The sequence below is a fragment of the Podarcis vaucheri genome (genome assembly GCF_965113315.1).
Source record: "Podarcis vaucheri genome assembly, chromosome: 1".
In the NCBI taxonomy this organism is placed as follows: domain Eukaryota; kingdom Metazoa; phylum Chordata; class Lepidosauria; order Squamata; family Lacertidae; genus Podarcis; species Podarcis vaucheri.
Window position 1 is genome coordinate 71060838 of NC_138759.1, and position 25283 is coordinate 71086120.

The window sequence follows — 25283 nt, forward strand, 5'->3', positions numbered from 1 at the left end:
TTTCACAGGTTTTCTTAGACATTTTTTAGCTTTACCCTTGGTAAAACCCTACTCTCCAAATTCCTGTTAATATGGCCTTTTGTAAATGTAGCATACCCTTTAGTTACATGCACTGCCCATAGTCTTGGTGTAAATTAATATCCTGATTAGATTTCAGATTTTCATAAATCTTTTGAATAGCCTTTATAAAAATAACAGATTTTTGACACTACAGACAATTTTTTTCACATTATATCTCATTATATATCTGCTTTTATAATGCAGCTTGTAATAATGTAGCCATACAACTTTTACAAAATTTCAAACTGGCCGCTACGCTTGCCAACAGGGTCACATTAAAGCAGTCTGATTCTTTTCTCTCTCTAATTTATTTTGTTCTATCTTTGTAAACTGTGTTTCAGTAAACTGCTTTACATTTCCATATTGTTATGTGCCTGCGTGGTTGCTCGAGAGCGAACTGGCAAGACTCTCACCGGTCTTTTCCAGGCTTTATTAACTGTACAAAAACATTTACAGTGCCGAGCGTCTCATGTCCATGTCTGCTCAATCACTAGCAGAATCTGGGAGTGGGCGGTCCTTAAACTTTCCCCAGCATAACAGTCTTTTGACCCCCATCCTTCTCCTCCCCTCTCTGCACGTAAGCCGACTGCGCAGAGAGGGCGCTGGCAAAGGGGGACTTGCCTCCCCCCTGCTTTGTTCAAGCTCGGTGTTGCGGTGCTCTCTAGCATCTTCCGATCCCTGCATCCCTTCCCCACTGGAGGTGGGGCTTCCCTCCTCGCCGGAGGAAGAGCTGCTTTGCACGATCTTCGGAGGTTCCCTGTAACCCAACTGCCCTTCCACCTCTTACCTCTGAGCTGATGGCAGTTCCCTGACACATATACTTTAATTCTGGTCTACGCAGGGCTGCCCTTGAAGCTGTCCCAGAAACTCCAGCGGATGCAGAATGCTGCAGCGAGGCTCCTCACGGGGTCTCTGCCATGGGAGCATATTCACCCAGTGCTTTTCAAGCTGCACTGGCTCCCAGTGGAGTACAGGGTCAGATTTAAGGTGCTGCTTTTGACCTTTAAAGGCCTTCACGGCCTAGGACCCTTGTACCTGCGGGACCGCCTCTCCCGGTATGCCCCACGGAGAGCCTCAAGGTCCATAAATAGCAACACCCTAGTGGTCCCGGGCCCTAAGGAAGTTAGATTGGCTTCAGCCAGAGCCAGGGCCTCTTCAGCACTGGCTCCAGCCTGGTGGAATGCTCTGCCTCATGAGACCAGGGCTCTGCAGGATCTGATTTCTTTCCGCAGGGCCTGTAGGACAGAGTTGTTCCACCTGGCCTTTGGCTTGGAACCAATTTGATTCCCTCCCCGTCTTTCTTTTCTCTTTTTCCTTTCTCCTCCTGTGATGGGGCTGCATTTTAATATTTTAATGTTTCAATATTTTAATGTTGTATTTTGAACTTGCTTTTAATTTGTATTCATTCAACTTGTTTTTATTATTGCTTGTTAGCTGCCCTGAAACCGGCCTTGGCTGGGGAGGGCGGGGTATAAATAAAAATTATTATTATTATTATTATTATTATTATTATTATTATTATTATTATTAATTCCTAGTGAAAAATTAGTCTCCCCGCATCCTAGAGAAAAGGCATTTCCAAGTAAGGGCTTTGTACTATTCTATGCACTATTACATGACCTTGGGCTTGGTTTCAGTTTGGGAATTTCAGGAATTGTTGCCTGCAGGAGAGAAGCAGAGCCTACATGTGTACTTACCCACATACCGTAATCTAAAGAGAACATTAAAATGAAGCATAATCTCAGAGAAATTTCAATTTGTTTAAGGTCAACCAGACCAGGGGTCTGCAACCTTTAAGACAAAAAGAGCCACTTGGACCCGTTTCTGAAGGAAAAAAAACTGGGAGCCGCAAAACTCGTCATTGTAAAAATAACTTTTTTGTCACTTTTTTATTATTTCTTTGTTTGACCCCTCAGAATTACTCCTCCTCATAGAAATAAACGTTAAATTAACAAGTTACCTTTTTGTGTGTGTGTGTTCTTCACTCCCTTTCAATGCAGTGACCAGCGTACATGCCCCCTTTCAATGCAGTGACCAGCGTACATGCCCCCTTTCAATGCAGTGACCAACGTACATGCCCCCTTTCAATGCAGTGTCCAACGTAAATGCCCCCTTTCAGTGCAGTGACCAGCGTACATGCCCCTTACAATGTAGCGGGTGGGCGGGAAGGTGACGTCGGGACGGTGCGTGACTAACGCACGCACCGCCCCCATGCGACGTCACAGCCAGTACAGCGCCACCACAGTGGGGAGTGTCGGGGCGCACAATGCGCCTCCTCCCCTCGCTAGTATCCGCCCTGGAGCCGCAGCAAAGGTGTAAAAGAGCCACATGTGGCTCCAGAGCCGCGGGTTGCAGACCCCTGAACCAGACCATCCAAATTGGCCAACCAAGTAGGAATTTGTGCTGAAGTGTTTGAGCTGCAAACAAAACACCCATAACAAATGGAGTAAACCAACTTTTTTGGATTCAAAGCAGAAGTTGCTGGGTTTTTTGTTTTGTTTTTTGTCTCTCAGAAAAAAATAGTTTGAAGCAGGACGGACGGTTTTAATGTACATTTGTGGTTGTGGGAACACTTCAGGTTCGTTTATTGAGATTTAAAAAATGGATTAACAAGGTATTTTAAAAATATTTTCATGTGTCTGTGTCTGCTCTAAACATGTGGGAAAGTTCTATTTTGTGTTTGCTCACTTTATGACATAAGTGATTCACATTTGTTTACTGATTGTATGTATCCTAGATTAATTGGATTAAAAGTGTCTGGCTTCCACATGTCTCCTATGTGATGCTCATTGCTTAGGCAGTAGAGAGTCATAATTTTATCATGATTAGCATTTAACTGCTAGGAAGGGATCTCAGAAGTATACGGAGGATGATTATTGGCCAAATGCAAATTATTTTATTTTTTTCAGCAGCAATGAGTTTAAACCAAGTGTAGGTAACAGGATACCCTCCAGATTTCGGACTATGGCTCTCATAATCCCTGAATGTTTGCTTTGCTGGCTAGGCTGAGCAGAATTGTAGTATGAACAACATTTGGAAGGCCACAAGTTCCTAAACAGTTTAAATGGATTAAATCAGTTGCCACTAAAGAAGAGCTATGACACATGATTCATGTTACACTGATATATTATTTTGTACTGCACCTTTGAGAACCTCTCTTTCTGTCTTTTAAAATGTTCATTTGTCTTATAAGCAGTTCAGAAACTCATCTGCATTTTTTGTTTGAGTTCTTTGGCGTTCCATTAATAGTTTATACAAATATAATGTAAATCATATATGCTAAACATGTTGTGTGAACACCATTTTTTCAGGAAAATGTATGAGCTCATTAATGTCATAAAAACCAGTGGAAATATTTTATGAAATTGCTTCTTCATAAATTGATTGTGGTTGATGTAAATCTTTTAAATTTAAATCTGATTTTGTACTCATTTTAGATGTGAGAGGGTTTACTAGCTTTAGCTTGGTTATTCTCGGTTCAAGGTCAGACTGATCCAGAACATGTCTTCTACTGCATTAAGATGAAATATTTGTCAGCCAAGCCTGCACATAGTGTACTAACGTATGCTCCCCCCATACATTTACTTTAAATACAATCCATTTTACATTAATAGTATACAAAGTTTAAGCACTTAAAATAGATTAGGATATTATTCCAACCTTGTGTTTGCTTCTGCTTGACCTAGTTGTCTTGAATATTTTAATAAGTAGCTCATTAATTTTAAAAAATTGTTGTTTTCCTTTGCTTGACATGTGAAGACTGTGTCTTTAATATGAACTCTACTGCTAAAAGCTTATTCACATGATAGTATTAAAGTACAAACTAGCTGAGGGAACTGTGACTTTGAGCTATATGTATGAGATTAATTTTAAAGCATTCCCATCTTCATCTGTTACAACTGATGTAGATGAGACACAGTTTATGACAGAAAGGATATGGCAAATTATTAAAAATTACTCTTGACACACATGGTGTTAGCACACAGCTTTTTCTTCGCTTTTAATCTCTGAATATGTTCCTAATTGACATATTATCCCATTTCTGGGCTTCACTATGTCATCTCTCACTTTAAATCAGTTAAGTAGATTGGTTGCTATTGGGAATAATAATCAGCAAAAAATGGAGACCACCAAAGAACAAACTGTTGCCTGTTTCATTTTGGAGCACTTGCTGTCATCATGCATAAAAGACTTGAAGAAAAATCTCATTGTTTGGATGTCTTAGAGTATATTTCAGATGGCATTGTCATGAGCTCTCTGATGTTTAATATAGTTAATTTTAGGGGGAATATGTCTTTATCTGTTTATATCACTTTGATTTTTTCCTATAGTTTTCAGCACAGAATACACTTATTCAGTTGAGACCCAGATTTGGTTCTTTGAAAAACTACCTGACTTGCTATAAAGCATTTTGAAAACTTCCTAATTCAGCCTGGGTTCATATCTCAATTTGGAAAAAATGAAGCTTCATGCCTTCTCTCATTCACTATTGTAGGAAAATAAAAATGCCTATAACTTACCCCTCTTTTTGACACAATTGGATATTTGCAGGCATAGTTTACCTTGCTGTTTGTAAGTAGCTCAGGAATCTTTCTGTTGGGCACCCTTCAATCTATTTTTTTTAAACAATGAAACCCCTTGTTTAAAAAAAACCCTTGTGAGGGATGAATACTGCCAAATTTCAGAACAATTGGTGCAGTGAATTTCCTGGAAAGACAACCCTTACAGTTTAGGGTGGTTAAAAATGATGCATTTAATATCCCCTGTTGTTTTGTGTCCAATTTGTATTAGTGTACATCATAGAGATGCCCCCAGCCAAGAAAGCTGCCAAATTTCAGAAGACTGGCTTATATTAATTTATGAATTGCTTGGGAGTTACTGATTCAGGGAGGTTTGTGCTAGGTTTTTTCCTTAGGATTTTAGTATGATAATGGCATACATTGTAGAGTGTTCCTAAGGAAGTAACCTGTAAAATTTCAGAAACTTGGGTACAGGGGCTAGGGACCTGAGATGAATGAAGAAGAATTTACAAAACTTCAGACTTTTGTTTTGCTAAGTTGGCTACAGTAGTGGCATGGGTGGGATTGTGTTGCTGATCTGGCTTCCTAACACTGCACACTGCTGCCAGTTATCAAGAGGGAGAGGGGCAAGGCAGCAGGGAGCTCAAAACAGTATAAGCATAGTGTCAGGATCATCAGATATGCTTCCGCTGCATCTGCTGCCTTGCCTCCCACCCTTTTCTCTAACCAGTAACAGCATGTGGTGCTGGGACGCAAGGTCAGCAGTGCATGTTGCCATGCCATCCTCCATTGGTTGGCAGCAAAAGTCACTGAAACCAAGTGCAAAACAGAATTGATAAAGGTGGCATTGCCTCTTCCTCCTCGCTAGCATGAAATACCTACTGATAACATAGTTCATAGGCCATACATAAATACTGTATTCTTAAATCGCTGTGACCTGCCCTGGGACCTTGTGGTGAGGGATGGGTAAGAAGTATGTTGATGATGATGAATCTTTATCATCATTATCTCATATTTTTGTACTGCATATTTCAGGCAGAAAAACTACACTGAGATGGTAAATTTGAGAAGTGCTTAAGAGGAATTTGTACTTAGAACAGTAGCTACTTGGAGGCCAATGTAGTAGCAGAATAATATGATGGTACTGTAATAGTCAGCCTTAGTGAGCAGCTGAGACACTGCATGTTGCACTAGCTGCAGTTTACAGGTCAAGGGAAGTCCCACATAGACCACATTGTAGTAATATGGAAGTTACTAGCACATGGACAACAGTGATCAAGTTATAGAAATTAAATATTTAAAATAGTTATTACAATTACTATATTTTGGGTTTTTTTTACTTTTATTAAAAAATGCCTCCTGCTGTCCAAGCTGAAGTGGAATCATAGAATCGTAGAGTTGGAAGGACCTGAGGATCATTTAGTCCAACCTGTGGTACAGAACTATGCCACAGTCCCATATGAGGATTGAATTCGACCTTGGTATTATCAGCTCCTCTCTCTCTCTCTCTCTCTCTCTCTGTGTGTGTGTGTGTGTGTGTGTGTGTGTGTGTGTGAAAGAGGGAGGGAGAGAGAGAGAGAGATATCCAAGGTTTTGTTTTCAGTTCCTTGAATTGTATGTGTCAATCTGACTGAAGCAATATTGCTCAGCTATGTTCATCTCTTTCAAGTCTGAGTAATTCACAGTTTAATCAGAACTACAACATCTGGAGGTAACCAGCTTGGCTCCCCCTGACATATGGAAGACTTAGGAGGGTGGCTATTCCCATTGTGTTTGGGGTAAATACATGTACCATCAAATCAAATATTTTTTCCCAAAAGTGTTCTTGAACATGGAGTATTGCATTGGTCTTCTTGTGAGAGAGAATGCATTTCTAAACTGGAACCGAAAGATTAACTGGCTATGGACTTCTCGCTTTACACTGTGTGTTCAGAGAATGCATATACTGTTAGTGCTCACAATAAAGTAGTTTGAAAGTCATGTGTTTAATCAGATTATCCTTTTAGGCTGTGACTTCTGATAATGACATGGCCGGTAATACCTCTGTTTGTATATGTGACTAGCTTTGGTTTTCTAGGAATTTCTTTGATTGCTTTATCACATTGGAATTGTTAATCACATTCTTACTAAGTACCGTATTTTACGTGCTCTAAATGTGCTTAGAAGACTTGTATTAATTATGTTGCAAAGTAATTTTTGCAGGCCAAGGCTTTGCAGGAATTTTACATTGTTGTTTAATAAGAAGCCTTTATGAAAAATAGGTCCTTTCTTTCAATTTTTAGACACCGTTGTTGTTGCAAAAATTAAATAAAATTATATCTTGCTTATCTTCAAATTGAACCCATTGTAGCTTACAATATCAGCTAGAATCAAATTGCAACAGTAAAATCAAGCTATACAGTTAATAAATATGATTATATAATAGCAAAACAACAATTAAACCATACATTGGGTTGGATTATGAGTAGGATTTCCACAAATGAAAGGGCAAATTTCATTTGTTCAGCTGGTGTTCAAAAGGCAAATTCTATGCTAGGAATCATTAGGAACAGGAATAAATATAAAATTGCCAATATCATAATGTCACACAAATCTATGGTGTGACTGCACGGGATGCTGTGTACAATTCTGGTCTTCTCACCTCAAAAAGGCTATGTGGTCTCAAGCTCATGCTTCTGCATCACTCCTCCAGAAAAGCACAGTTAAAATGATCAAGGGGCTGGAGCAACTTTCGTATGAAGAAAGTTTATGGCATTTGGAAATTTTCAGTTTAGAGAAAAGGTGAGATAAGAGGAGACAGAGAGGGGCATAAAAATAAGCATGGTGTGTAGAAAGTGGATAGCACTTCTCCCTTATAATACTGGAGTATTATTGGGAATAATATTATTATATTATTGGGAATAATAATAATAAATACTGTGGGGTCCTGTTTTTGTTTGTTATTATGGAATGTATTTTTGTGTTTTTATATTGTAAATTGCCCTGCAGTCTTCAGGTGAAGGGCGGTATAGAAATTTAATAACTAATATAATAATAAATAATTTTGGACAAACCAGTAAGTACTTCACACACCACATAGTTAAATTATGGAATATACTCCCACAAGATGTAATGATGGTCACCAACTTGGATGGTTGTTTTTTTTTTTTTTTTTAAAAACAACCCCATAGAATCATAGAATTGCAGAGTTGGAAGTGACCCCAAGGGTGCAACCCCCTGCAATGCAGGAATCTTAGCTAAATCATCCATGACATGACATGGTATCCAACCTCTGCTTGAAAACCTCCAGTGGAGTCCACAGCCTACTTCGATGTTCTTTCTGTAAGGCTGAAGACAGGATGATTGTGAATAACAGTTCCTGATAATCACAAAGGGAGAGAGCATTGTTGTGCTCATTACCTGCTTGCACACTTTCCTATAGACATCTGGTTGAACACTGTGAAGACAAAATGTTGGCCTTGTTGGGCCTTTGGCCAGATCTAGGAGGGTGGTTCTTTATAGTAGGCACTCGGATTGAGCAGAAGCTCCCACTGGAGGAAGTGGGCGGGGGATCAGTTGGATGGTGGATGCTGCAAATTCATTGGCTTCATACATGGTATATGCTAATAGAGGATAGCTCTCTGTATTCATTTTTAAAAGGATGAGCCTATCTGAACAATAATATTCTTTCCCTAAATCTAAAATATTTAGGTAAGGTGATTTTGTTGTACTACTGGAGAAGTTCAGCAGAATCAGCTTGAACAAATGAGAAATGTGTTACCATATGTGGAATTATTGTTAATGTGCCGAAAAATTTAAGTAGGTTTTTTGCAGATGTAGAAAAACATTTTTCCTTCATTTTATCTACAAAACCTTGAATTGAAATAAATTGTTTTGAGATTCCATAATCCTAGAATTGTAGAGTTGGAAGTGACCACAAGGATCATCTAGTCCAACCCCTTGCAATACAGGAATCACAACTAAAGAATCCCAGCCTCTGTTTAAAACCTTCCAATGAAGGAAAGTCCACCACCTTCCAAGGTATTCCATTGCACTGTTGAACAGCTCTTACCATCAGAAAGTTTTTCCTAATGTTTAAGTGAGAATCTCCTTTTTTTGTAATTTTAATCCATTGATTCGGATTCTAGCCTTTGGAGCTGCAGAAAACAAGTTTGTTTCATCTTCCATATGGCAGCCTTTCATATATTTGTAGATGTCTATCATATCACCTCTCAGTCTTCTCTTCTCTAAGCTAGACATATCCAGCTCTCTCAACCATTCCTCATAAGGATTGGTTTCCATATGTTTTAATGGCTCTACCCCTACAGCTACATATTTCAAGTAATCTCCATGGTTTTTCCACCACAGAACATCCCGTTCTATAGAGTATTTTAGAATGCAGAAATTTAAGGAGTAACCACAGTTATGTGTTCAGTAGTGTGACACAAAGGGCAATAAACACCAAGATAAATTTATAACTTAAAACAGAGATAAAATAATTTCCTAGCAGCAGGTCAGATATATTGGCTGGAGACTGTTAAAGGCAAGAGGTTATCATTTATCTTAGACATAATTAATAGTACTATTCACCCAGGATGCACAGGAATTGCAAAATATGTTCCCAAATCCCATGCTAAAATGCAATTTGTCTGCCATTCTTTGGTGAATCAGCATCCTTCCTCCCCCCCCCCCTCTCTTTCTTGGTAGTTTCTACAGAAACAAAATTCCTCCAGTAGTTAATGCTTTAAAAAACATTTCTCTAATGTTTCATTTTTTCAAAACATAATAAAGAGAGAGCATACACTGGCCCAGTTTGTACGTCACATTAAGCCATAATTAAAACAAACTATGGTTTATTGTGAACCCACAGAATGCTGCCAGTGCTCACAGCAGAAAAGTGTTGCAGAAAAAGAAGCCCAAGTTTTGCTTGTCAAAGTGTCTGAAATTGAGCTTGTGGTTTGTTTGGAGAGAAACAAACCATGAACCTGGGTTCAGACAACGTGACAAATTAGACTCCCCCCCCTCTTTTGTTCATGGTGCTGCAGCAATGGAGTGGGGAAGAAGCACCACAGAAACTTTTGAACAGTATGCACAAATGCACTCCTGTGTTCCACTGCCTCCCGCAGTTTGGTCAAACTCATGTTGGTAGCTTCGAGAACACTGTCCAACCATCTCGTCCTCTGTCGTCCCCTTCTCCTTGTGCCCTCAATCTTTCCCAACATCAGAGTCTTTTCCAGGGAGTCTTCTTTTCAAGCAATGACAAACCTAGATAGCATCTTAAAAAACAGAGACATCACCTTGCCGACAAAGGTCCACATAGTTAAAGCTATAGTTTTCCCAGTAGTGACGTATGGAAGTGAGAGCTGGACCATAAAGAAGGCTGATTGCCAAAGAATTGATGCTTTTGAATTATGGTGCTGGAGGAGACTCTTGAGAGTCCAGTAGACTGCAAGAAGATCAAACCTCTCCATTCTTAAGGAAATCAGCCCTGAGTGCTCACTGGAAGGACAGATGATGAAGCTGAGGATCAAATACTTTGGCCACCTCATAAGAAGAGAAATCATAGCTTGTTTAAAATTATGATGCAATGTGCTATGTGAACAAGCCCATTCTGATTTAGTGAGATTGTATTATCAATAGGTCACTGGTCTTGGACATTTTCAGAGCACATTTTCCAGAAATTAAAGGGGGAATTTGTTTTAAGTTGTAATGTTTTGTACCTTTGTGGATAATGCTGATTGTATAGTTTGTGCATTGTCATTTCTTCCTACTTGTAATTAAGCATGATCCTGTAAATAGCATATCAGAGATATGAAGAAATTAGTTGGCAGGGAAAAGGGAGTGTACAATCACTGGAAATTCAGAACGTTGTCTACAGTTTATTGTGTCACTTAGTGAAACAATGCCAGGAATGTTGGAAATGAAAGAACATGTATCATTCTTTGGCTTTGATTGTGGCTAGTATAAACTTTGTGCAATGTTTGCTTTAATTACCATATATGGGCTTTTGTAATTGGTTCTACAAAGTGCTTACTAATAGCTTTTTGAAGTGCAGCCATCTCCTCTGCTTAGCATTTTGTAAGGTAATGAGATCTGTCTATGCAGTTGGCTCATTTCTTCACAAAGAATAAATGTGGGTAAATCTCACTTTTCCCACAGCAAGAGAATTCTGTGATAGAAATTTTGCATGGGTAAGCATGGTTGAAATGCTGGAATTAGGGAATGCTGACACTCTTTTCAATGTGAATTGAAAAGTTTAGGCTTCCTCTAGCTAGATTTCTTGCAGTTGTCCTTTTATGCAAAAATATGTAACTAATTGCATTTTAAAAAGCCATTTATAATACCTTATCTTTAGTGATGACATCTTGCACCATAGCCATATAATATTTGTCAAATTGCTTCTGATTTTTTTGCTGAGCACGTGGTTTGTTCTGTTGCTCAGACTTCAAGAAATGCCACGCAGAAGCAGAACAGCATGAAACCAGACTAATACAAATCCACACAGATAAACATACTTTCAATAAACGTACAATATTTTCTGAACACATTAGGATGTATTATATCTACACATAATTTTACATGTGCAACAGTAAGACGTGCAGATGTTAACTTTATAGGCTCCATATGCAATGTCTGCAAAAAAATACATTGCTTTGTTAGGAAACTACATAACAGTGTCAGGCAATAAGACTTGTGTTTAATCACTGGTTTTTAACCAGCTCCATTTAATGAAAAATATGGATCTTTTCTCTCAGATTTGGACCTAGCTACTTGAAACTATGCCTTCAGGATCTAGCTTGATTCCCTTTTCTAAAAAAAAATCAGAAACATTATGGACATAAAAGCCTTTTCTCTTCCCATTTTTAAATATTTATTGGAATATATAAATATGCCACCTTTCATTTGAAATTGCAAGGTGGTGTACAGTAAAACTCTCTCTCTCTCTCTCTCTCTCTCTCTCTAAATTATAATACAAAATAAAAACATCAGCCAGTAGGCCAGGGCAGAGTTAAATTAATACAACTAACTTGTAACAGAGACCTGAGAAAATAAATGTGTTTTTAAAGGAAGTACAGTGGTACCTCAGGTTACATATGCTTCAGGTTACATACACTTCAGGTTACAGACTCTGCTAACCGAGAAATAGTACTTTGGGTTAAGAACTTTGCTTCAGGATGAGAACAGAAATCGTGCTCTGGCGGTGCGGCGGCAGTGGGAGGCCCCATTAGCTAAAGTGGTGCTTCAGGTTAAGAACAGTTTCAGGTTAAGAACGGACCTCCGGAACGAATTAAGTACTTAACCTGAGGTACCACTGTACCAAAATGGCATCAGAGTTAGCATTGGCTTTAGTTTAGATGGGAGGTAATTCTACAGAGAGGGTGCCACGAATAAAAACATCTGAAAGGGTGCTTGGATCCGTGAAAGCTGAATCTCTACAGGCAGAAGGCACTGTTCATTGGGGAGGGCTTGTTTTCCATGGGATTGTTTCCTAATTTACAGTTAAACTGCAGTGCAGATTACATTCTCTGCTCTCTGACAAAGATAAAATAATATGTCCTCCATATCTTCCCATTCAAATCCAAAATATACTTTTGACAGAGAAGAGATTCCTGTTGAACCATACAAGAGTTTTCATTCAAATGCTGTATAGGTCATGCAGTTCTTCTTATTTACACTGTCTGTTACAAGTTGTTTGTAGGAAAATTACGGTACTTTTCATTTCTGCTGGTAGTGAAACAAAGGTTCACTGATTTTGTTGTGCCACACAGATGTTTGTCACTCTTACTCTTGGAAGCAAGATGGGAAATGATGCAGCGCATGGAAGATTAGTGTATGGTTCCTTCACATCTGTTTGTTTTACCTTCAAATAGCATGGTTTTTGTATGAGTACCCAGCTGAAAGAAATGACTAAGTTGAACAGAATTTAAAAGTCTTCCAAGCCACTCCTATGTGTCATGGGTCATCCCTATATGAAGGAAGCCTGGAAGTACTTGCTGTAAGAATCTCCAGTGCCACCTACTGGTATTTCACCAAAAGAACTCAAGTAGAACCCAGTGTGATCTCAATCCTAACTTGCAGTGCCAGAGAATCTTATCAAAATTCACCTTTGTAGTCATGTGGACTGTTTTTCATAATTTGATTTAGTAAAAGAAAACAATGTATTTCAATGTGTATCTGAAGAACTATGCGTGCACACAAAAGCTCATACCAAGAACAAACATAAAGGTAAAGGTAAAGGTACCCCTGCCCGAACGGGCCAGTCTTGCCAGACTCTGGGGTTTGTGCGCCCATCTCACATCTATTGGCCGGGGGCCAGCGCTGTCCGGGGACACTTCCGGGTCACGTGGCCAGCGTGACAACGCTGCTCTGGCGAGCCAGAGCCGCACACGGAACGCCGTTTACCTTCCCGCTGGTAAGCGGTACCTATTTATCTACTTGCCCCCGGGGGTGCTTTCGAACTGCTAGGTGGGCAGGCGCTGGGACCGAGCAGCGGGAGCGCACCCCGCCGCGGGGATTCGAACCGCCGACCTTTCGATCGGCAAGCCCTAGGCGTTGAGGCTTTAGCCCACAGCGCCACCCGCGTCCCTAAGAACAAACATAGTTGGTCTCTAAGGTGCTACTGGACAATTTTTTTATTTTTTAAAATATATTTCTACTGCCTTAGACCAACACGGCTACCTACCTGAATGTATTAGGTGATTGTTAGGGTGTTGTTTGGGTTTTTTTTCCTTTAAGTGAAACACTAATCTCCAACTGTTTCCACTATCTATTTTTACTAGATATAAAACTGTTTTCTATAAAAAGAAGTAACTTAGCAAACAATGAGAATGACTGGAATTAAGTCAGATTTTACTTCAGCAATATAAATAATAATTGTGGTTCTGTTAGCTATTTCTAGCTCTTTTTTCTTTTTCTCCTAATGTAGTATAAAGCTGATCTCCATACTAATTATAGATAAGTCTGCTTGTAAGAATCAATTCATCTTACCTATTTGATGTATTGAATCTGAATAAGGTTTTGAAACTGGGTAATAGAAATGTTCTGAGAGGATTTACTGTGGGCATATCCATTGCTGTAAACACTGCTAGAGAGCATTGTGCAATGTTTGCTCTTAAATTATTTTAAAATGTAGTGGTGGTTCCCACAGCAAGATGTTTATCCAATTTTAGAAAGTATTTTTCACTGATAATAGCTGACAGTCCTGTAGCACAGCATAGTACAAAGTGAAAATGATATTAGTCACTGCTATACCAAATACAGTTCAGGGCAACAAGACTTAATAAGCTTTGATTAGCTTACATTCAGAAGTTTCCGTTTGACCCTCCACTTTCCCCCAGGAAAATCTGCAGTTTAGCACTGAATCAGAATCAGGTTTTCCACAGATTTCCATGTGTTCTGATTTAACACTAAAGAACAGGTTTTTCCAGGGGGAAATGGAGGGGCAAAGGCAAATCCAGTCAGACCCATGCCTAGAAAGCATGGGACAAGTGAAAAACCAGTCAGACCCGTCCTTTCTAGGTACAGGAGAAGCAGAAGTGTAGGTGAGCTCTGTGTCTTGTTCACTACTGAGAAGCTTCCTATTTAAAGCTACTAGATTCAAGTCGGTCAGCTCATTCATAGGCCTTACCAGTATGTTAAGGATCATGATGGTTGACATTACAAAAGATGATGCACTTTTGTACAAGAAGAGGTACAAAATAGGTTGCCAACATATTAGCTAACATATTAGTAAAAGAGAATAAGCAAACCGAGGTACACAAAACAGGGTTTGGCCTGACATTCAATGTAATTTTAACAACTTGTACATTCTTCCATAACTTTATGGTCCAAAAAAAGGGATAAACATGTATACATTTACTCTGACACAAAAGTGAGCTGTCCTTGCTATAAGGTTCCTTTAAACATGTTTGGTTGTTTTTATTTTTCGATTATTTATTGAAATTTTCAAAATGTTACAAAAAATAAAAAATAAAATAGAAACAGAAGAAGGTACAGAACAAAAATAGTTGACAAAGTAGAAAAAGAAAAAAGCAAACCCCTTCCCACCATATGAGTAAAGATTCAAAATATAAAAAGTGACAAAAAAAGAAAAATACAAAAATACATCACAAACCGTTAAAAACATTTAAAAACAAATTCATTATTTTCAGATCCTTAACTGTCATTGCCTTCTTTCTTAGACCTTCTCCTCCTCCCTTTCTTTGTATCCTAGTTATTAATTATCCCAGCAAATCCTTTCCATGTTTCATAATATTCTGTCATTGCATTACCCTAAACTGTTTTAGTCTTATCTTTCTATAATAAAGTAAACCTTAAAACTTAAATCTTATCCTTACCAACTTCTCTTGACCATAATATTCTTTCATAATTCTCTGAACATCTTTGCTAAAGCCAAATAATTTCATTCCAACATTTTTCTAACATTCATCAATTTTATAAAGCAGTTCTAATGGTAGAGAAAAGAGATACAAACAGATCCAATCTTCATCCAACGTCCCTTCCTCCTGGTTCCGGGTTTTGTCAGTCCTTATTATCCCGTCGATCTAGCCCATTAACCTGGCAACCTTATATCCGAGGCCCTCAAGTCTCTTCCATGTCCATGTCGTGGTAACTCCAGCTTGACAATGTTTAACCCTCCGGCAATGGTTATGCGGCTTCCCTCCATGGAAATAGCAGTTGACTCACAGCACCGCGCCACTTCCCCCTCTTCACTTCGGAGCCCGTTAGTGAGTTCCTTAGCGGGTTGGGGGCGCTAAAGGTGCCCGCCGAGTCCCATGGTCACAGGCTTCATCCGCCTGATTTTTAAAAGGGTCCCCGCTTCGCCATAGCGGAGAAGACCCGTTTCCCACAGAGCTAGTCCCTCCAGTTCAGAGGGAGTCCGCCATTGCCGGTGGCGCCACCCCGGAAGCCCTGGTTGTTTTTATTTTTCATGCCATACAGTTTGAAAAGAAAATCCCCGTCTCTCATATAGATGTAGAGATATGGCCTGCTGTGATCATTCAAGGTCCTGAAAATGTAATGTTTTCGAATTTTAAAATCCTATTTGAACTCAAATTGGTTTTTTAATAACAAAATAAAGTTGAAAGTCTTAATTTAGCTAATACAGGCTGCTATGTTAGCAGCAACTCAACAATTAATATTCAAAGAAAACATCACAGAAACAGCAAATGTGTATGCCAGTGACATTCATTATTCAGCTTAATTATTCATGGACAGCTCCAGTCAACAGGCATCAGAGCATTGTAAACAGTGAGGTAGAAGGAACAAAAACTTCCTTTTCATTTGTACTCTTTTGCTATAGCCCAGTAGTTCAATCTGCCCTTTAGCTTGGATAGTAGGTCCCAGTGTCCTCTCCTGGTAGGATAGCTACAGTAAGAAACAAGTTGATGTGTATTTGAATTCTCCTGAGAATGGTTGCCACTCCTAGGTTACAAACAAGTACTACTGGCATATCCAGTGCAAGCCAAAGCATGTTTTGCTGCTGTCACACTGCTAGAAATAATGATTTTGAATAAAAATTGCAGAGGTCAGTACTAGAACCTTTTGAGACAGTCAGCAAAACTGGAACTCAGGTCTCATGTTTTGAAATACCAATCTCTCTTTACCACCTACCTGCAGCTTTTGGGGCCTGCCCAGTCCTCTTGTCTAGGAAGCAACAGCTGATTGGGGTAGTAATTAGTGAGAGACCAATCCAACAAATCCCAGTGGGCCGTTGAGGTGTGATTCTCTGCTGCCCTTGGCATTCTGTCTACTGAATGACATGATGTAGGATGAAATCTATGGGTAGGATTAGAAATGTCATAAGTTCACAGATAGAGCTACATGAGTTCACACTTTTATTGAAAACTGCTATGTTGAGATAGCTTCAAAGAGGAGCTTTTGACTAACTTGTAGGAAGCAGAGTTGCTTTTGCTTTCAAAGTAGAAGTTTCCCCTTTGTGTTTTGTGCAAAAACTGTGCTTAGCTATTTTATTTGCTTGTTTCAATAAGTCATATTGGAAACCGTGAGGTACAAATTGCATGGTAGTTCCTTTAAAGTTCTAATGTTTTTATAAAAGCTATATTTTATTTTAAATTATAGGACATGTTTGGGTTTTATTTTAAAAAATACTATTTCTCCAAAAGGTGATCACCATCTTATCTGTTGACTGAAGTATGTCTGTTTTCAAAGGGATCAAGAGAAACAGAAGGAGAGGAGGAGACAGGTTTGATCCAGCCCGCAGAAGTATTTGCTCCCAAAAGCCTGGTGTTGGTGTCCAGATTAGATTATCCAGAAATTTTCAGGGTAAAGAACCTGTCATTTATAATGTGCCATTGTACAAAATTGTTGGATGTTTGATAAGTAACAGTGGCAAGTATTCTTGAACTGAAATATATTTACACTGTTATGAGAATTTAGACAGCACAAGGAGAAATAGGCTGCATTTTATACAAATCACATTTCACTGGTACATCAATGCTGTGCACTTTTTATTCACAGAAGCATTATATTCAGAAGCACATATATACCAAATAAATATTTAGTTATCCCAGCCTAATGTCAGGGCTAAGCCATAGGCAACTGTCAGAGTTGCACTGGTGAATTGGAACCAAGGGACCAAGAGAGGAGTTGAAGCCAAAGAACACATCAAAACCAGAAAGAGCATCTTGCTCAGGCAAGGTCCCATCCCACAAAAGGAAGCCTTTATAGCCTTCCTGTCCAGATGATAATCCAAGCTGCAGTTCTGACGGCTCACCACAGGCAGCTGCCGCAAACTGGTTCTAGCCCTGGAATTTCCTAGCTACTCATATAGAACTAAAAATGTAAACTTCAGAGCAATTAGTTTGGTCAAAGTAATTGAGTTGATTCACTTACATAGCTTAATGCTGGTTCTGATGCAACAGCTGATTCAGTAAACAAGCAACTGGTTAGGTAGCAAAGTGGGGAAAATATTTCAGCCTCACTCAAAACTCTTTGCACTCCAAATGAAATGGTTAAATGTTTGGCACAAGACTAATAAAAAATGTTTTTATTTAAAATTTGCAGTACACGACTATATTTTTGATTATGCCCAATATGTTATTACTTACACACGACTTTGAGACTGAGCTTCTAGATAACTCAAGCTATGGAGCTTCTTAATAGCAGTCCTTAAGTTTAGTATGGAAAGCCTCAGCAGTAGCTGGCCTTGCAGCCTGCAACTTTTATTTCTGAGGCTCATATGCGGTACACAAACAGCAACGTCTTTAAAAAGCCTTCCTTATACTTATGTCACTCAAAAATTAGTTCTTCCCCCCTCATTCATTCAGCTTCCTCCTCCTGAAGGAACCCAGGGTGGTGAGCACATCCATAATAAAACTCAGCCCAGCCACTGATCTTAGGGGTGCCAGGAACAGTTTCCTTCAGCCATCAAACAGGGATTTTTTCAAATTCCTCCTGCAAGTCAGTAATGAGGGTGACAGGAGGGCCACAAATGGGGAACTGCTACTCAAACAACCCTGCCATGGGTCAGAGCAGCTCCCAGTGACAGCTGTACCAACAAGGCTCACTTGCCAACCATCCAGTCTGAGTTGGCTCATATTATGAAAAACCCTGTTTTAGGTACTTGGGTCTCAAGCTGTTAAGGGCTTTAGATGCTAGCACTAATGTCTTGAATTAGGCCTGGTACTTGCAACCTGAGCAGTGTTTTCAGAACCAGTGACATATGGTCCTATCGGGCTACCCCACTTACCAGCCTAGCAGCCACATTCTTCAATAGCTACAGCTTCCAGACCACCTTAAAGGTTAACCCTAAGTATTATAGTATCCCAAATCGGAGGTCACTAGAGCATGGACAACTGAGCAAAACTATCGCTGTGCAGGAATGGTCATAGACAGCAAACCATCATAAGCTGGGCATAAGTTCTGCTAGCCACAGAAGCCACTTGAGACTCTAGTGACAAGTTGGAATCCAGGGGTATGCCCAGACTGTGATCCTGTTCTTTCACAGGGGAGTGCAGTCACCTCGCAGAATGGATCACACACCTAATTCCCAGAAACAGGAACCACCCCCCACAACACTTCCATCTTAGCAGGATTTAAGCTGAGTTTATTGGACTCTATCCAGTCCATCACTACCTCTAGACACTTGTCCAACATCTTCACAGCCTTTCTTGATTTCAGTGGAATGCAGAAAGCTGCGTTCATCAGCATGGTGCTGAAACTATGCTCTAACCCCCAGACGAGAGCTCCCAACTCTTTAATATAGATGCTCAATAGAAAAAGGAAACAGAATCGCCTCTTGTGGGGCAGCCCTATGGGACCCAGCCATGGTGCTAAGTACCAATCTCCTAGAACTGTCTGGTAGCAACCCTGCAGGTAAGAGCAGAACTAATGTAACACATTACCACCAACTCCCATCTCCTTGAGTTGCTTCAGAAGAACACCATGGTCAATTGCATCAAAAGCTGCTGACAGGTAGAGGCAAAACAACATTCTCTTTTCTCACTGCTCATAAAGATCAGTCATGGTTATCAAGATGGTTTCAGTTCTAAAACCAGGCGTGAAACTACTACTACGAAAACATACTACTGATAAAGCTATATAGTTCTAACTCAAAAGCCTTAGATTGCACTTTAATTAAGCAAAATATTTTTTTCATGTATAAATATTCCAAAATTGCATTCCTTATACTACAGATGTATATTTTCCAATAATTATTAGTATTATCTTTTCCCCAGGTTGCAATGTAATATATTTTTATTTCATGTTTTAGGCTTGCCTTGGCTTGGTCTACACTGTGTATGTGGACAACCTGCATGTTTCACTGGAGAGTATCATTGCAAATCTCTGTTCGTGCTTTGTCCCTGCTGCTGGAGGGTCACAGGTAAATAGGAAAAAAGGGTATTTATTCAGCTAATTTGATTTATGAAGAAAGCAAAAAATAAATTCTTTAAATATTTTGATTTAATAGAGGACCATAGTTCAGTTGAGTATGTCCCAGTGGCCCGTCTTCTAAAGAGAGCGAGAATTCCATTCCACCATAAGGTCAAAGGGTTAATTCTGTCATTTCAAATTCCTGTTTCAAGGCATAGTATGAATTCAGAAACATTGCGGTAGAATTCAACCTTTTTTATTACCAGTGCTTCTAAATATTTTATGTTTTTTCTTGGTTTGCATGAGATACTGGGGAGCGGAGTTTTTCTGTTCTTTGAACTTGATTTTATTGGGTCAGTCCTGGTGTAGTTCATTGTTTCAGTGGACCTACTACATAGTCTTCAAAGATAATGCAGATTTCAATGAAAGACAACGATGATGAAATTAGGTTTTAAGAAAACCTTGCTCTGTTGCATACTAGTAATTTGTGCCTTAAGATGAAAAATAGTTGCACAGAATTCACATGTAAGTATGGATGATTTTGTCATGGTAAAGGTAAATTAGTTGCCATAGCAAATTTCAGAAGTGGGGTGTGATGGTGAATACCATCATCAAGAGCCTTTTCCTTCCCTATTCCCTACTGCCAACATACTCTGCTGATAGTACCCTGGATCAGGGAAGGGGGGGCACTGAAATGTCCTTGTCATACTTTGAGCTGGTAGACTGTACTGAAGAATGAGTAGTGTGTTATCTAGAAAATAAGCCAGAATTTCTTCTTCCCATTTCCTCATAAGTTAGCTTCATTCCCAACTCTTGCTTGTACATTACTGTAGTTTATATACTCATTGAAAGTAGTGCTGACATAATGACTATTTGACCAATCTACTATATACCATATATACTTTTTTTTCTTAACCCCCATGCTTCAGTCCTTCCGCAACACCCTCTCTTTAGAGCACATGCTTTGCAGTCCTGGCATTCTTAGCCTAAAGAAGGATCAGATAGCAGGTGATGGGAGAGCTGCTGCCACTGAGAGTAGATGGACTCTCAGTCAAACCCAGTATATGGCACCTTTCCAAGTAGTACCCAATGAAGTAATTGTGCTTGCAGAATGACTTCCACTTGCACAGTGGAACTTGCCCTCCTCCTCCCAAATCTTGGGGGAACCCTATAGTGCATTTGGTGCATCTGTGCAAAGGGTTCATAGGGTAAGGAGAGGGATGGGAAGTTGTGTTAGCAGAAGTCATTCTGCAAACGGAATTACTGTGTTGGATGCAATGCTTTATGCTTTTTCTCAGGCAACTTATCCTGTAGCCTGCTTTAGTAAGCATGAATCTCTGTATACTTCTGTTCCTCTTGCCTCTACTTGACTTGACAGAGCCATTTCCACACTCCTTCCATTTGTTTAGTTGCTTCCTTTCCAATTCTCAGAGGATTGCCTGGCTTCGATGAACAGGGATCTTTCATTCTTTTTCATGTTTTATGGACATGGAAATGGACTTACAACCAAGATTACTAGAAAATGGACTTACAGACAAAGCAGCCAATTCTTGGATGCCTTTTTGCGTTCAGTCAGAAATAGTCAGAAAAAGACTATTTTCTTTTCTTTCTTTTTTTAAAGCAGACTTGCAGGAGCCTGATACTATAGTGCCACATGAGTGTATGTGTTAACCCTCCACAGTCCCAAAACAATCCTCCCTTGAGCTGCTATTTTCCTCACTAGAGGGAAACAATTGGCAACAATGACAATGATTTTCATTGGGGTTATGGCTCAGGGAGAAAGGATTAATTCCCTCTCCCACACTCTGTGGTCCTGATCTTGACCAGCCCTTCCCCGCAGCTGCTGCTAAGTCACCCCAAAGTCCATTGGGTCCTTTATCTTCTTGGAGAAGATAAGCCCTGGTAAAAGACTCATGATGCTGCAAAGCCCAGGGAGAAGTGAGATACCTCCCCACCCCATCAGTGTTCTCTGTGATTCACAGAACACTCGGTTAGCGATTGGTGGCAAGAGAGGGAGAAGTGTTTGTTCACTGTACTCACAGCAGTTGCTAGAACTATATTGGCAACATGACAACCGTGTTTGGGGGCCCAAAATTGTAGGATATTGAATAGTATGCAATTGTAAACACATAAACAACAGTTTGACTTAATTAATATACATCTGATGACAATGGTTCAAAAACAACTCGCCTCATATTGCATAAGCAATTATAGTGTATTAATATATATTTCTACAGAAGCTGTTTTCCTTGGGAGCAGGAGACAGGCAACTGATACAAACTCCTTTACATGATAGTCTTCCTGTCACAGGGACCAGTGTGGCTCTTCTGTTTCAACAATTAGGTATGTCTGTTTTGGGGTTATTATTATTTTTATATTTTGCCATTGTTTCTAAACTGACTGCACATATGTAATAGTAACTTTTGCTGGTTTTGAGTTTCAAAACCTAAGATGTTGCTTTTTCTGTATTTTGGAACATAGTTGTACATGTCCTAATGATGATCTGAATGTAACCTGGGTGTCTTGCAGCTGTATCCAGTTTGATTAGTACTTTACTGCTGTATCGCTCTGCGTGCGTGCACACACTTGAGACAAATGAGTCTGAAGTAGTACAAATCACAATGACTTGAGGAATTTATCACACCTAGTAGATGTGTTTCTGTCATACCATAATATTATCATAGATCTAATCTGTGATATTTCTTTCTGTACTTTTTTCTTCTTCAGCTGCTTGTTTCTTTGCTGTGCAACCTTAATATTTCTTTTGTTTTTTTAACTAAAGTTTAAAATATCTCTTTGTAGCTGAGAAATTAAACCAAGTATTAAACATTTTTTTCCAATTTAATTCCTAATGGTGAACATATTGCAATAAACAGGGACAAATTAGAAATGCAGCACACAGGGAGGGTGAAATATGCACAAGGTACCAAGTTTTCAATGGAAGCAAATCTGTAAAGCCTGGTTTTGGGAGAGAAGATACATAACAGCTCCTTTATGCAAAGAAAGATACAGTACTTGGATGACAGCTTGTTGAGAAATGAAGCTAAATATTTTTTGTACTTGCATGGGGCATATATACTGTGCAGTGAGTCAGCTTTTACCCCTTTCTAAGATATACTCCCATCTACTGGATGAAAGATGAGGTATAGTGTTGCCATAAGTGGCAGGAAAATTATCTTTCTAGGTTCATAGTGACACCGGACCTGGAGGGTACATGTGCTTTCCTTGTGGTTTTGCTCTGTTCCTCGAACAACAGAAGTATAGCTGTGATGTGTGATGTGCCTTCAAGTAGAGTTCCCTGCAGAGTACCAAGAAAGAAGCACTCTGTGGGCACATTTTTCTCTGTCGTATCTCATTGGAAAGTCATGTGGCAGTTGTAATAGCACTCAGCAGTTAACTCCCCCAAAACCCTCAAGCTCTTGCTGAAAAAATAATCCTTATGGCATGTGCACCTGAAAGCCTTCTTTACTCAGTTGGATGTTTCAGCGCAAATCTAGAAACAGTAACAAGGGTGAGTGACTGTTTACACTAAACAGTACATAGGAAGCTGCCTTATAACAAGTCAGACTGTTGCCTCCTCTACCTCAGTATTGTTGGCATCTTCTCCAGGGTTTTATACAGGAGACTGCCCAGCCCTACCAACAGACATCAGGGATTGAAACAGGGACAAGTGTATAATCTGCTACAGAGATACAGTCCCTTTCCCAGTATATTGCTACTTTTGCTGATGACAGTTTCATTGGTCTGCTATGTAGTAAATTAACAGAAAAATATGTGTTTAGTACAGAAGCTGTGAGTTTTTTTTACTCCCAGGGTAAAAAAACAAACAACTCCTACAGCCATGCATGTTCTTGGAGTCATGGCAGAACAGCATGTTCCATGATATAACTTTTTATGGTGCAAAGCAGCTGTGGGTGACTTTAGATTGAGCAGAAGTCTGGCATTTCCAGCTGTTTGTCTACTCACCCCCCCCCCCACTTCCATTGCTCTTTTCCCTAAGGAGTAAAAAATATAGATCTAAATATATTTACTCCTAGAGGTGAAAAGCAGCATGATCTTAAGCACACAAATGTTGGCAAAGAAACAGTTAAAATGCCCCTTTCTACCTTCACTAGCCCACTTGCCCACTGCTGAATCTGAATCCACCAGCAGCTGCTTTATAGTATAAATGAAAGCCCTTGGACTGGTAGACCAACCACAGAGCTTACACTTCATGTTCTCGGTCTAAGGTAAAAAGCCAAAATGAAACAGGTATTACAGAATGTTTTGTTCACTTGTACAAAAATGTGCTGAGTAACAAGTTTGGGACATTCACTAACTCATTTATGAGTAATTTACTATAGTTTCATTGTAGTTTTTGAGCCACTTACACAGGAACCAGAACATTGGCACAAACATACTTTTTTCCCCTTGAGAAAATTCTATGGTAAGAATATATCCGCATCTGTTGAAGACTGAAGAAGTTCATTGTGATGGCGAAGAAGTTAGCATATTAGCTTTTCCATGGTCAGTGAAATCATAAATTTTAGTGTCCACTAATTTTAAGCAGACCATTTGCAACAAAAACTAAATTTAGGAAAGATGTTTAGCTTACTCTGTCATAGCCTACTCGTGGTTCTGCTTCTGTTACAGATTGCTTTCAAATGTTAAAATAAGCCTTATGCGGGAATGAAAGACTGGAAAATTTTGAAACAAGTTTCTCAGACAGCATGAATGCACCCCAAGCCACAGAAAATTCATGTAAGTGGTTGGAGTTGGAAAACTAGCTACCCTCACAATACTGACAAAGCAAATTGTAGAGTATCGTTATCTAAAGCCATGCTGTGGAATGTTTGGAAAGATTTTTGGCTTAGCCTCCCTTTTGCATAATTCATCATCATTGATTTTCAATGAATGCAAATGAATTATTGTTGCCTAGCACTGGCATTTTTCTGGAACTCACCCAACAAATTTCATGGTTTTGGAGGTAGAGGACAAAGGCAATTGAGCATTTATAGAGCACCTTTGGTAATCTAGGAGAGGTACTGGACATGTTACTGGATTGGCTTAGAAGCCTATTGAATATTATTCATATGTAAGAAACCTGGCTTTTCAGCTGAGGAAGAACAACATTCGGGTGGATTTTACTTTACTTACAATCAATGCTATTTTTCTAGAAAAAGAGGTGCCAGAAGTCACCATGTACGCCTCCTTTGTTCTCTTAGAATGCCAATGGCGCTCATCTGAGAGGTACCGGAACTGAGTTCCGGTGAGTTCATACTGGAAAGAAGCCCTGCTTACAATTTTATAGGATGTTGACATGGGAAGCTAAACAATGCAGTGAATCCCTGGTTTTGTTAGGAGTTAAGTGGAACAAGGGTTTACACTTGTGATAAAGTGTGACTGGTGTGTACACTTAACATTTTCCATCCATTGCTCTCCTGCTTTCTTGCCAACTTTATTTTTACTTTGAATTGCTCTATGCCAAGTTGTCTGTATGGATTCTTAATTACAGTTTTTCATTATTTGTGCTTCCCCCTCCCCTTGGAACCAAACAAGTCAACACAGATAATAAAAATGCAAATAGAGCTGAGCGAAAATGTTTCTGTATGGGAAGCGGGGGTTTTGTTGTTAAAATCTTCATCAGTGTCAGAAGGGTCCCACATTTCACTAATTTGGGGGTAGTGGTTTTGAAAGAGCTGCAAGAGTTCAGTTATTAGAATGATCCCTGATTGACTAGAATTACCCATGTGATCTGTATCAGACAGTTTTCACCAATCTGATGCACTCAATATGCTTTGGACTAGAACTTCCATAAGCTGCAACCAGCATGGCCAATGGACAGGGATGCTGGGAGTTGTGACCAAAACATCTAGAAGGTCCCAGGTTTGGGAAGGATGTTACAGAAAG

The 25283-nt window shown here is 39.5% G+C and overlaps 1 protein-coding gene across 2 annotated transcripts in view; it reads left to right on the top strand.

Moving 5' to 3' along the window:
• The window catches only part of SBF2 (SET binding factor 2), a 227000-nt gene that overhangs the window by 92835 nt on the left and 108882 nt on the right, over nt 1–25283 (top strand). For both annotated transcript variants that reach the window (XM_082192752.1, XM_082192753.1), the window contains exons 4-6: nt 16731–16844; nt 19294–19404; nt 21632–21737. In XM_082192752.1, the coding sequence (XP_082048878.1) occupies nt 16731–16844; nt 19294–19404; nt 21632–21737 (331 nt within the window). The remainder of the gene's footprint in view (nt 1–16730; nt 16845–19293; nt 19405–21631; nt 21738–25283) is intronic.